The sequence below is a fragment of the Triturus cristatus genome, chromosome 6 (assembly GCF_964204655.1).
Source record: "Triturus cristatus chromosome 6, aTriCri1.1, whole genome shotgun sequence".
Lineage (NCBI taxonomy): Eukaryota > Metazoa > Chordata > Amphibia > Caudata > Salamandridae > Triturus > Triturus cristatus.
The window spans coordinates 664,037,012-664,049,741 of NC_140589.1; the positions used below are offsets into that span (position 1 = coordinate 664,037,012).

General features: G+C 48.1%; 1 protein-coding gene across 7 annotated transcripts in view; it reads left to right on the forward strand.

The window, feature by feature from the left end:
- MAP3K7 (mitogen-activated protein kinase kinase kinase 7) overlaps window positions 1–12,730 on the forward strand; it is a 324,585-nt gene that overhangs the window by 255,478 nt on the left and 56,377 nt on the right. For all 7 annotated transcript variants that reach the window (XM_085611146.1, XM_085611151.1, XM_085611147.1 and 4 more), the window contains one exon: window positions 5,857–5,971. In XM_085611146.1, the coding sequence (XP_085467272.1) occupies window positions 5,857–5,971 (115 nt within the window). The remainder of the gene's footprint in view (window positions 1–5,856; window positions 5,972–12,730) is intronic.

The following is a 12,730-nucleotide window of genomic DNA, read 5'->3' on the forward strand; positions in this document are numbered from 1 at the left end:
GGCTGTATCATCCTTGCCCCTTTCCGCCAGCCAGCGAGCAACCCATTGCAGTTGAGCGGCCAGATAGTAGTGTTCAAAACAAGGAGCAGCCAGGCCACCCTGATCCGTCGGCAGCAATAATTTTGCAAGCGCCAGCCTGTGCCTAGCAGTGCCCCAGACAAAGTCCCGCAACAACCTATTGAGCATGCTGAAGAAGGGGGCCGAAATAAATAGCAGCAAATTAACAAAGTAGTACAGGAGGGGGGGAAGCATGACCATTTTGGCGAGCGCCACCCTACCTGTAGTCGTCAGTGGAAGTGTACTCCAAAAGCGCACCTGCGATTTAAGCGCCGTGACCGCCCTTCCCAGGTTCCCATCAAACAAATCAGCTGGGCGACGGTAGATTTGTATCCCCAGGTATCGGAAGGTGCCCTCTTTCCACTGGACCTGCGTACCGTTAAGACAGTATCCCGGATCCGTGGTCCCTGCGCTAAAAGCATAAAGACAGGATTTACCCGCATTCACTTGAAGCCCCGAGATAGTGGCAAAGGTCTGCAGCAGCTGGGCAGCGCCCCATGTCTCTCACATACACCAACAGGTCATCAACATGGAGCGACACCTGATGAACCGTGTCCCCCAGTGGTATACCATCCCCTAGAGTCGCCCGTATAGCCACCGCTAGGGGCTCAATTGCCAGTGCGAACAGCAACGGGGACAGAGGGCACCCCTGCCGAGTGCCCCGGCACACCAGTACCGCTTCAGAGATGTAGGGGCCTAGCCGCGCACGGACTGTGGGATTCTTGTAGAGTAGGCCGACCATATGGAGGAACCCCATGTCCAACCTGTATCGCAACAGCACCGCAGACAGGTAACCCCATTCTAGGCAATCAAACGCCTTCTCCAGATCTAGGATAAGGCATCCCGCTCTGGGCCACTCATGTGTGGCCTCGGCTGCCACCCTGAAGAAGCTGGTAGAAAATCTTTATGTGCAAAGGTAAATTTCTGCAACACCTGTGGATTGTCCATCTGGTGGAAAATCTAAAAAACTAAGTATCAAAGAGGAATTATGCTGCGGGAAATCTACAAATATGGAGGACGTTGGAGCACAAAAATATCAGACTTCTACTCCAAATACTGGAAAAATAAGCCAACAGGAGTAGATGCAAGTATTTCCACAAGTGCTTTGACCGTGTTTACATGGTAAAAACTTCCCTTAGCATTTTGTCAGCTTGAAGATCTGTTAAGCTCAGAAATGACTACATAATCTTTTTAGATTGTATTTCAGGGATTGGGTTGTTTTTGTTTGTATTGTTGATTGAGCTGTGTCTGTTTTTTAAACGATTCAGAGTTTGAAGCTTTGTTTCTGTGATGCTGAATGGCAACTTGTTATGTATTTTGACTCTGTTTTTAAAACTTACCCTCTTGTCTGCTGCACGATCACTGTGCACAGGCACCCATTTGAACGCAAATACGAGCGCTGGGTAGGGCGAAATCGCCGGTCCCACTAGCTGGATCCCTCACGTTAGGACGGGGACACGCCCACTCGAGGCCACGCCCCTTTTTTCGTCAATTTCATTGAAATAGCGCGCTGAACCACAAGCGCCCTGATAGCCAGTCAGCTCCTGAGGCACAGCCGGGAGCAGCAGTGTATTCTGTGATTTTAATTGTGTGAAACTGTAAATTTTGACTCTGTTTTTAAAACTTACCCTCTTGTCTGCTGCACGATCACTGTGCACAGGCACCCATTGGAACGCAAATACGAGCGCTGGGTAGGGCGAAATCGCCGGTCCCACTAGCTGGATCCCTCACGTTAGGACGGGGACACGCCCACTCGAGGCCACGCCCCTTTTTCGTCAATTTCATTGAAATAGCGCGCTGAACCACAAGCGCCCTGATAGCCAGTCAGCTCCTGAGGCACAGCCGGGAGCAGCAGTGTATTCTGTGATTTTAATTGTGTGAAACTGTAAATTTTGACTCTGTTCTTAAAACTTACCCTCTTGTCTGCTGCACGATCACTGTGCACAGGCACCCATTGGAACGCAAATACGAGCGCTGGGTAGGGCGAAATCGCCGGTCCCACTAGCTGGATCCCTCACGTTAGGACGGGGACACGCCCACTCGAGGCCACGCCCCTTTTTCGTCAATTTCATTGAAATAGCGCGCTGAACCACAAGCGCCCTGATAGCCAGTCAGCTCCTGAGGCACAGCCGGGAGCAGCAGTGTATTCTGTGATTTTAATTGTGTGAAACTGTAAATTTTGACTCTGTTTTTAAAACTTACCCTCTTGTCTGCTGCACGATCACTGTGCACAGGCACCCATTGGAACGCAAATACGAGCGCTGGGTAGGGCGAAATCGCCGGTCCCACTAGCTGGATCCCTCACGTTAGGACGGGGACACGCCCACTCGAGGCCACGCCCTCTTCACAGCCCCCTTGCTTAAAACATGTGCATGTGCCGGAAGCGCAGCGGACGAGCGCAGCGGGCGCGACGAATGCGCGCCGAAGGCGCGCATAAGGCAAGCTCGTCTGCGCTCGTCCGCGCCGAGTCCGGGCCTAGGGCCACCCCCCTTACCCCCCTGACTATGAAATTTAGGCAGTACAGCCCCGAAAAACTCTTAGAGCTAAGACTCCTACAAAAGAATTGTAGCCAGCATCCTTACCACGTTGAATGTCTCCCGTATACTTGCAACCTCTGCAAATCCACCCTCAAGCCCCTCCCACCCTCGGACCAGTGCCACGAGTACCGCATGTTCTTGCTTAACTGTAGGTCTCTGCCCAAGCATAAGAACGAATTTGCACTCTTGATGGAGGAGCACAAGCCCGACATTGTTTTCCTAACGGAAACCTGGCTCACCTTAGACTCGGACCCAGCCTTGGTTACAGCCATTCCCCCTGGCTTTCAAATCTCCCGCCAAGACCGCCCAAAAGGCAGAGGAGGAGGATTAGCAATTATTCATAAAGAGCAGTTTCTCTGCCGAATCATTGCAGAAAGCATCCCAGACTGCGAAAGCCTAGCGTTTAGTCTGGAGCTCTCGCCGAACAACTGTTTCTCAGGCACCCTCATATACAGACCCCCCGGCCCCCCAAAACAATTTCATATCCAATTAGCACGGATTGTGGCAGAACGTGTCAGCAGTAGCGCCAATTTCACATTGTTGGGTGACCTTAACTTTCACTTCGATTCCAAACCAGACCACACAGCAGCTCTTCTTACCGACGACCTTGCCGCGTTACAATTACACCTACTGGTCAGCTCTCCTACCCACGATCAAGGACACCTGCTTGATCCAGTTTTCAGTAATTGTACTAATTTGACTACCAGTCCACCTCTCCCTCTCCCCTGGACTGACCATCTACTGGTCCCTTTTTTATGGCACACCCTCAGACCCCTAACCACCAAACCCACTATAAGAATAGCCAGACCGTGGTCCCGCCTCCCTATCGAGACATGGACCAAAAAACTGTCCAGCAACATACCCCCGCTTAATGAGGACCCATGCTTCGCAAATCTTTCTTACGAGGAATGGATTACCAAGTCACTCGATCTTTCCCTACCTAAACGGAAAACCACCACAAAACGCTGTCATAAATCAGCTCCATGGTACTCTGAACCCCTCAGAGCTACAAAACGTCAGTGTAGACAAGCGGAAAGGAAATGGCGCCTGGACTCTTTGCCAGAAAACAAAATCCAATACCAAAAACTACTTAAAATATATAAAGAACAAATCAAGGCCAGCAAAACAGCTTATTTCGCCAACGAAATTATCCGAGCGAAATCTAAACCCAGGGAAATTTTTCGTATCGTGAAAAGCCTCACCAAATTCCCACCCAGTCTAGATGAGACCAAGACCGCAGAACACTGCAACAACATGGCAGATTTTTTCCTGCAAAAAATTACTACCATTTATGAATCATTCCCCGCTCCTCCCAGCACCCCCTCCACCGCGAGCAATTCTGACCTGAACTCCTCCCCCACTTTGGACCACTTTGCTCTTCTTAACCTCTCGACTCTTGAGTCCTTGGCAAAAAAAGTCAAATCCGGGTCTCCGGGGGACCCAGCCCCGCCAGACATCATTATGTCAGCCTCGGCTATCACCCTGCCCGTCATAATGGACCTCCTTAACTCCTCTATTTCTATTGGCGTAGTCCCGCCACAATGGAAACAAGCCATGGTCCGAGCACTATTAAAGAAGCCCAACCTGGATCCCTCGAACCTCAGCAACTACCGCCCAATCTCTCTCCTTCCCTGGCTTAGTAAAATCCTAGAGAGACACATCAACAGCCAGTTAATCAAATATCTCGAAAACCACCAGCTTCTTGATCCTACTCAAACGGGCTTCAGACCAAGACATGGCACCGAAACTGCGCTCCTCATGATCACCGAGGAATCCAGAAACATCCTGGACCAGGGAGGATCAGTGGCAGTGATCCTCCTTGATTTAAGCGCGGCTTTCGACACGGTCAGCCATGACATATTGCTGGACCGCATGGCAAACATCGGCATAAAGGACAATGCTTTATCTTGGTTTGAATCCTTTTTACAGGACAGATCCTTTCGGGTATTTGATGGAACATCTTCCTCTACCAGTAGACCATTAAAATGTGGAGTCCCGCAGGGCTCCTCACTGAGCCCGGCACTCTTCAACATATATATGAGGCCACTGGCTGAAGTTGTTCGTCAGTATGGAATTAAGATCATTTCATATGCTGACGACACTCAGCTAGTGGTCTCACTGGCACAGGAAGCTAACCAGACCTCGAAAGGAGGGCTGAGGAAATGCCTAGAGGAAGTCAAGGACTGGATGTCCTCCTCCTCATTAAAAATGAATGGAGACAAGACAGAGCTCATGCTCCTGGGCCCTGCCAACCCTAACTCCCTCAGCACTCTATGGCCACCCTGCCTGGGTACCCCTCCGGCCCCAAAGGACAGCATCAAGAGCCTTGGGGTGTGGCTAGACAGATCTCTGTCCTTCGGCACCCAATCCACCAAACTGGCAGCCACCTGCTTCGGCCTCCTCAGAGTGTTAAGAAAGGTACTCCATCTTCTACCAATGGAGGCAAAACAAGTAGCCATTCAGGGCCTTATCCAGTCACGACTGGATTATAACAACGCCCTTTACCTCGCCGCCCCAGAGTACACGATACGGAGACTACAGACGGTGCAGAACTGTGCCGCGCGCACTTTGCTTCAGATCCCTCGACGTCAATCAGTCAAAAATGGACTGAAAAAACTGCATTAGCTACCCATTTCCCAAAGAACACAATTCAAAGCCTTATGCATTGCGCACCAGGCGTTCTGGAAAACGGGCCCTCTCATCACTCGCAACCTAGTGTCACACTACCTTCCCACTAGGAATCTGCGATCCAACCAGACCTTCACGGCCACAATCCCCAAAATAAAAAAATCCAGAACTGGCGGTAGGACTTTCACCTACAACGCCTCTAAGCTATGGAACACCCTACCCCTCCACCTAAGGAAAAATCCCAATCTTACCTCATTCAGGAAACAGCTAAAAACATTCCTCTTCAATGCTGCTCAATAACGCCCTGGCTACCTCCTCTTGTTCTGTTGGCTTCTTAGCGCTTGAACGCCCCCGGGCAGCAATCGCGCTCTATAAATCAACATACAAATACAAATATTGTTTAAAGATAGCCATGGGTTTTGTTTTTTGGTATTTTAAAACAGTTTAATACATTAATTTTTTTTATATATATATTAAATATGCCTACCTAAACAATATACTGCTATTATTTACATAGTCTACTATGTATATGTACTGTATATAATTTGAATGGAAATAGAATGTAGAAGTAAAGAAAGGTAGACAGAAGCATATAATCTATTCATAGTTGATATTTTTTTCATTGTTTATGCAGGAAAGCCGAAATAGCAGTAGGTCATCTAGTCCTAGTGTAAGAATGATAACTACCTCGGGGCCAACCTCTGACAAGCCACCTCGCAGTCTTCCATGGGCACCAGATGAATCATCAGGTAAAATGTTTCTTGATTAACCGGTTGGGATTTTCTTTTTTTTCAACCAGTTCATTTTTCACTCTTGCTGCTTAATTTCCCTGCAAACACTTAGCAGTTATTACATTTGGCTTGAGAAAAGCATTTTCACAACATTGAATTCTGCCTCACTCTTGCAATTTGCTTGTCATTCTGCTGAGCACATTAAAATACTCTTTGACAAAAAAAGTATTGTGAGGAGAGAACCAATCTGCATTTAGGGGCCTCTGAAACAGCAATAAAATCCTCATCATGTGTTATAGCTTCAGCTTCTTTTCTGCTGACCAACTGCATATTTCAATGCCATGCTTCGTATAGTTTTTCTTGTCTGCTATACATTTAGTTGTGCTGTCATTGTTTTATTCCTGTCAAGCATGTCACATTTGTTCAATGTCTCATATATGTTCATTTCAAAAGACCCTATTAAAATGTGCTGTTGGTCAGCTTGCTTTGTGAGAAGTTGCTGCATGTTCACTCTCTCCCTTCACACAGAGTTGATGGGCATTTTTGTCCAGCTTCCTCACAAAAGAAAGAGGAAAGAAAGGATTTCATGTGATTAGTTCCAAAAGATTGTTACTGAAGGTTGGGGTGTTTGTCCTACAAGGGTAAACTGGTGCCACACAAAATGAAGAATTGGCAATTTTCCTTCGCTCTCCTTGGAAGATTGCTTTGCCTTTTACTAACTATCAGCCTCTAGTTTTTGCTAGTGTCTGCTCCGGGGCAAGGATTTTTTGAGCAGTGTATGTAGCAATCAAGTGCTCTGTTGTGGCTATTTGTGGTGTCGCCGCAAGGCACCTACCTATATTGGCTTTATTGTAGGCTGCTGCCTTAAGACATCACCCACCAAAGAAGTCTACAGCTGGCCATTTGTGGTGTTGACACTGGCTGGTGTGCCATTTACCTCAACGCTTAATGTACATGACCCACAATGTCCCTGCAGTCAGCATGGAGGCCAGGGTTTTGCCACTTGCCCAGCCCTTTATCCCAAACCAATAATTTCACAAAGACAGCACATATGGTTATAGTTAATGATGGCAGAAGCCAGTTCGAGCAAGCCGGAAATTACCTATACCTCAGAGTATTTTTACGACCCCTTACAAAAATAGTTGCAGATTGGCTAGTATTTTGCCATCAACAGGACTCCCACCACCTGTCCCTGGAAAAAATGCAACTTTCAGTCATTTGATGACCTCATGCAATGTGATCCTTCTAGCTGCACAAATGGTTTAGATATGCTTTTTGCCATTGAGCAGATCTGATTTGTCTATTATATGAAGGCTCATCAAGACAATGATCAAAGCCAATACAGTTTCTCATGATTAGATTGTCTTAATTTTTTGATTAAAGCTGACATTTGGTTTGGTCCAGGCTTTCCATCTATGTCTCTAAAGTGGTTTAAAAACTGACCCACTTGAGGCAGTAAGTCTTCCTCACTATGGATTTGAAGTTTCCTCTGACTAAGATCTGCATGATAGTCACCTCAACAGATTCAGCTGCGCAGGAGCCGTGAGGTCCTTGAATTCCATGCTCACTGAGACAACTGAAGATCACCGCCTAGGATGTGGAACTGCAGATACTTTGCTGTCTGCATCTATTGGATAGCATGCAGTCCTGGATCAAACATTTAAAACCTATAATGAGTAGATCTGCCCTTTTCCAGCCATAAAGGAAGGCCTTCTCTCTTCAACACTGCCATTGGGGTTTTATCCATTTGGCCACTGCACACCATTCTCATTCTCAAGCCATTTAAACCTTCCTTCTAGCCCACTGAGATCTGCTCCAAAATGGATTTACCATGTTGTCCAGTTCCAAGTTCAAACTTGTTGACTTCTTTAGTTTAGTGGGTACCCGCTGTCCTGTGTGTACCCCTGCTGTTGGAAAATCTTGACCATGATTTCCCTTTTGAGATATGGACATCTACAGTTTAGTACCCCAGAGGGCGCCCAGTAAGAGCCACGGTGTGTGCGGGTGTACTACTACATCCGTCCCCATGCAAGATACTTTAAATATTGGAGACTATTTGGTACTTAACTGGTCTCTAGTTGAACTTCGTTCCAACTATTTGAATCTTGGTAGCAGCATTTAGCTAGACACAGCCTTGTCAACATCCTAAATTCTTCACTTTTTTGTTTTGGTGAGAACCTTATTGATTTTGGGCTTGTTGTCAGGGCAACAAGACTTTTTTTGTATTGATTTTGTGGAACTCCGATGCTCGTTCTGAGAACATTGACATAAAGGGCAAGACTTATCATAGCAAACACAAGGATATGATGGACAGAGCTCTGAAACCTTTCAGACCCTCACCCCCAGTCACAGATCTGGGTTGAATCCATCATCGTTCTTTAGCTCACTTTGCCACCCCAGTTCAGACTCCGCTATATGCAAATCAGTCTTGACCCTGTGCCTCATGGGAACAGTCCAGCCCGAACTGCCAAGCCATGTCTTCCCTGGACCGGAAACAACCATCCTGAGACCGGTTTCGGGCTAACGGCCCTCATCAGCCAGGCTAGCTTGAATCTAGTGGCAAAAGTGAGCAAGGGACCTACATCTGGGCATACCCGCCAACCTAGGGCAGACAAAGCAAACACAAGGAGATGATGGACGGAGCGCTGAAACCTTTCAGACCCTCACCCCCAGTCACAGATCTGGGTTGAATCCATCATCGTTCTTTAGCTCACTTTGCCACCCCAGTTCAAACTCAGCTATATGCAAATCAGTCTTGACCCTGTGCCTCATAGGAACAGTCCAGCCCGAACTGCCAAGCCATGTCTTCCCTGGACCGGAAACAACCATCCTGAGACCGGTTTCGGGCTAACAGCCCTCATCAGCCAGGCTAGCTTGAATCTAGTGGCAAAAGTGAGCAAGGGACCTACATCTGGGCATACCCGCCAACTTAGGGCAGACAAAGCAAACACAAGGAGATGATGGACAGAGCGCTTAAACCTTTCAGACCCTCACCCCCAGTCACAGATCTGGGTTGAATCCATCATCGTTCTTTAGCTCACTTTGCCACCCCAGTTCAGACTCAGCTATATGCAAATCAGTCTTGACCCTGTGCCTCATAGGAACAGTCCAGCCCGAACTGCCAAGCTATGTCTTCCCTGGACCGGAAACAACCATCCTGAGACCGGTTTCGGGCTAACAGCCCTCATCAGCCAGGCTAGCTTGAATCTAGTGGCAAAAGTGAGCAAGGGACCTACATCTGGGCATACCCGCCAACTTAGGGCAGACAAAGCAAACACAAGGAGATGATGGACGGAGCGCTGAAACTTTTCAGACACTCACCCCAGTCACAGATCTGGGTTGAATCCATCATCGTTCTTTATCATAGCAAACTTATTATAGCAAACGTGCTACAATGTGTTCTTCTGTCTGGCACCTGTCAATTTGACTGAGCAAACATTAGAGTGCACAACTTAGGAATGCTACTGAAAGCTCAGATCATTCCAAATTATATTTTAATTCAAATCCCCAGTTAACAATATCAGCAGCACAGCCACGTTTCTTATGACAGGATCAAATCAGTGCCCTCCTCCATCTGATTAAGTCAGACATTGAAAGCATGCTTCTAAGGCTTCACTCTCCCATAATGTTTTCCCATGCCTTGGAATGCTGTAAGAGTATTGGTCTTCCTCCACATGAAGTCATTCATGCATGATATGAGACCATACAAATCTATTCAAAAGGTGTTTGGCTAAGTGAGTTGTCAAATTGCTGGCTGCCCTTTTCCCTGTTGTTCTTTAAATATTCCATCAAGTCTAGAGAAGGGCTGCTGTCACATAAAACTAAGATTTGATAGAAACTTCGAGCCACAATACCCTTGCACGCTGGTAGGTGGTGTTGAATGGCTCTATGCCGTCCATACCGGATGCCAACATAGGTACCACCACAGCGTGTTGAAATATCAGTCCTTTTAGTGAATTCTGCTCCCAGTGTTAAAGGGATGTCACCTAAAGAGCAAGGGGGGCTTAAACCCTTTGATGGATGCCACAGGCAAATGTCTGTGATGGACCCTCATCTGGATTGTCTGTAGCACCTGGAGCTGAACCGTGACTCCATGAACTGCCCGACTGCTGCACCATGAATACAAAGGCGAGTCTGGAGCGGAATATGAAGCTCCTGACATGCCAACAGCAGAGGACTCAACTCTGTACCAGGTCCCGGTCACGTGGAAGGTCCCTGGCCTGATCTTACATTTGTTCCCGTCGGTCGTCATCGAGGCTCAAGTCACCGCCAGGTAAGTCCCACTAATAAAAAAAATTAATAAGTCAAAGCTCTCTTGGGCTTCGCTGTGCTAGTCCAAGTCATTAGACGAAGTGCGGCAATGACGCTACAAGTGGAAGCCCTGCTCCTGCATTCCATCTTCAAAGCCTAAGCATGGGTCCACTCCCTGAATTTCAGTTGTGCAAGTGCCACCTATGGTCTCAGAGAAGGCCCGAACCATCCTGAACGAGGTCTTTGCTGATGGCAGGAACACAGCATAGTTCACCATCAGATGCACCTGGACACAACAGACTCGCTGGGCAGGGCTATTGCTTCTCCTGTGGCACTCCGCTGCCACACTTGACTGAGGTCATCTGGCGCTCCGGGCTATGTCCAGGCATCCCTCATAGAAATGCCCTTCAGTGGCACTCACCTATTCGACAACAACATTGATTCCGTGCTTGAGCACTTCATGGTGAGAAGAGTCACCGCCCGGTTGTTGGGGCTTGCCATGGTCCAAAGAAACCCTCACCCTGCTTTTTGCCTCTTCCATGGCTACGGTAGGGGCTTTCATCCATGTCCTTTCCAGAAGAAGCACCAATGCCACAGGCTTCCCAACCTTTTTGTGGCAGCAGATGCAGCTCCAACAAGTCCAGTAGGCGCTAAGGCTACAGATGTTCCCAGTCCTCCATCCCGCCCCTGGAAGCCACAGTCTCCAAACCCCTTTGGCATGCCCTCACAACAATACAGGCATCCTGTTGGAGGATAACTTCAGACAAGTGAGTGTTCCAGATTGTTCGGTGGGGTTATGCCATTCTGTTCTTGGTAACCCTGCCGCCCCTGCCACCATCCTTGGATTGGCAGATGGAGGACCATCTCCCCTAATTGTGCCAGCAAGTGCAGGCTCTTTCGGCTAAATGAGCCATCAAGAGCGTGCCGGCATCATAAGTAGGAAGTGCTTGCTATTCCCCATACTTTCTGGTGCCAAAGAAGGACTAAAGCCTCCACCCTATCCTATATCTTTGCTTTCCTCAATGTCGCCTTGACAAAAGAGAAATTCAAGATGCTAACAGTTACTCAAGTTCTGTCTGCACTGGACCCTAGAAATTTGAGGGTAGTGTTGGCCCTGCTGGATGCTTATTTTCATATTCCTATCCTCAGGCACTTCGGCATAACCTGCAGTTCACAGTGTGTCAGGAGCATTTCCAGTTCACTGTGCTCCCCTTTGGCCTTGCCAATCCCCTTCTAGTATTTATGAAGGTGGTAATGGTGGTTGCTGCACATCTGCAGATGTCGGTGGTACGATCTTCCCCTACATCTACTGGCTGTTGAAGGCAGGCTCACCATAGACCGTCATAACCCTCCTTCAGATACTGCGGACCACATGCATTCGCTGGGATTTACTGTCAAAGTGCCAAAGTCACACTTGACTTCTTCTCAGATGCTTTCTTTTATCTGGATCATTCTGGACACAGGTCAATTCTGCATCTACCTTAAGGAGTGGAAAGTCTAGGACAATCGGGCTATGATCCCTATGTTTCTACCTCAGTCCTGGATTCCTGTGAGACTGACTCTGAGACTGCTGGGCTTGTTGGCCTCCAGCATCTATTTGGTGAAGTACACCCAATGGCATATGTGGGCTCTGGCATGGGTTCCCATTAAGCACAGCACCAGGGGAAATCTTTCTGACCTCGTTTAGATTTTGTAGGTGATTGCGAAAGATCTGCAGTGGTGGTTGGTCAACAGACCGCGATTGGGTCAGTGGCAGACCCCTTTTCCTTCCCCACCCAGAGCTGACAGTGGTGATCAATGCGTTGCTTCTTGGATCAGGCAGCCATCAGGGAGAGGTGGAGTTCAGGGGCCTCTGTCTCCATCCGAAACTCAGCTTCATATCAGCCTTCAAGAGCTGAGAATGACTTGCTTGGCATTGAAAGCTTTCCTACCTTCCATCAAAGGGAAGCTGGTCCAGGTGTTCACAGACAACACTACCGCCATGGGGTACTGCAACAAGCAGGGCGTAGTGGGGTTATGGACTCTGTGCCTCTGTACATGCCTGGAGCATAAGGACACATTCCTGGTCGTGTAGTATCTGCAGGATTTCTAAACGGTAGGTCGGACATACTCAGCCGTCGATGCCTTGAGGACCACAATGGAATCTGCATCCAGTGGTGACTCAAGGTAGCTTTCAGGACTGGGGAAAACCATGGCTAGATCTATTCGCCACCACCCAGAACGTGCACCGTCAACACTTCTGCACGCTGGAGTTTCCAAAGTGACTGCCACTGTGAGACACAATCCGACTAGACTTTATTATGGTACTCCTATACGCCTTCTTGCAGATACCTCTCCTTTCCCGAGTTCTTAAAAACAACAGAACTGCTGGGCCAAGTCATCCTGGGGTCTCCGGTTTAGGCGAGGAGAGTATGGTATCCATAACACCTGAGCATGATCATCTGCCCACCGTTCAGGCTGCCCTATCAGAAGGAACTACTGTTGCAGCAACAGGGAAAGATCCTACACCCAAACCTGCACATGCTC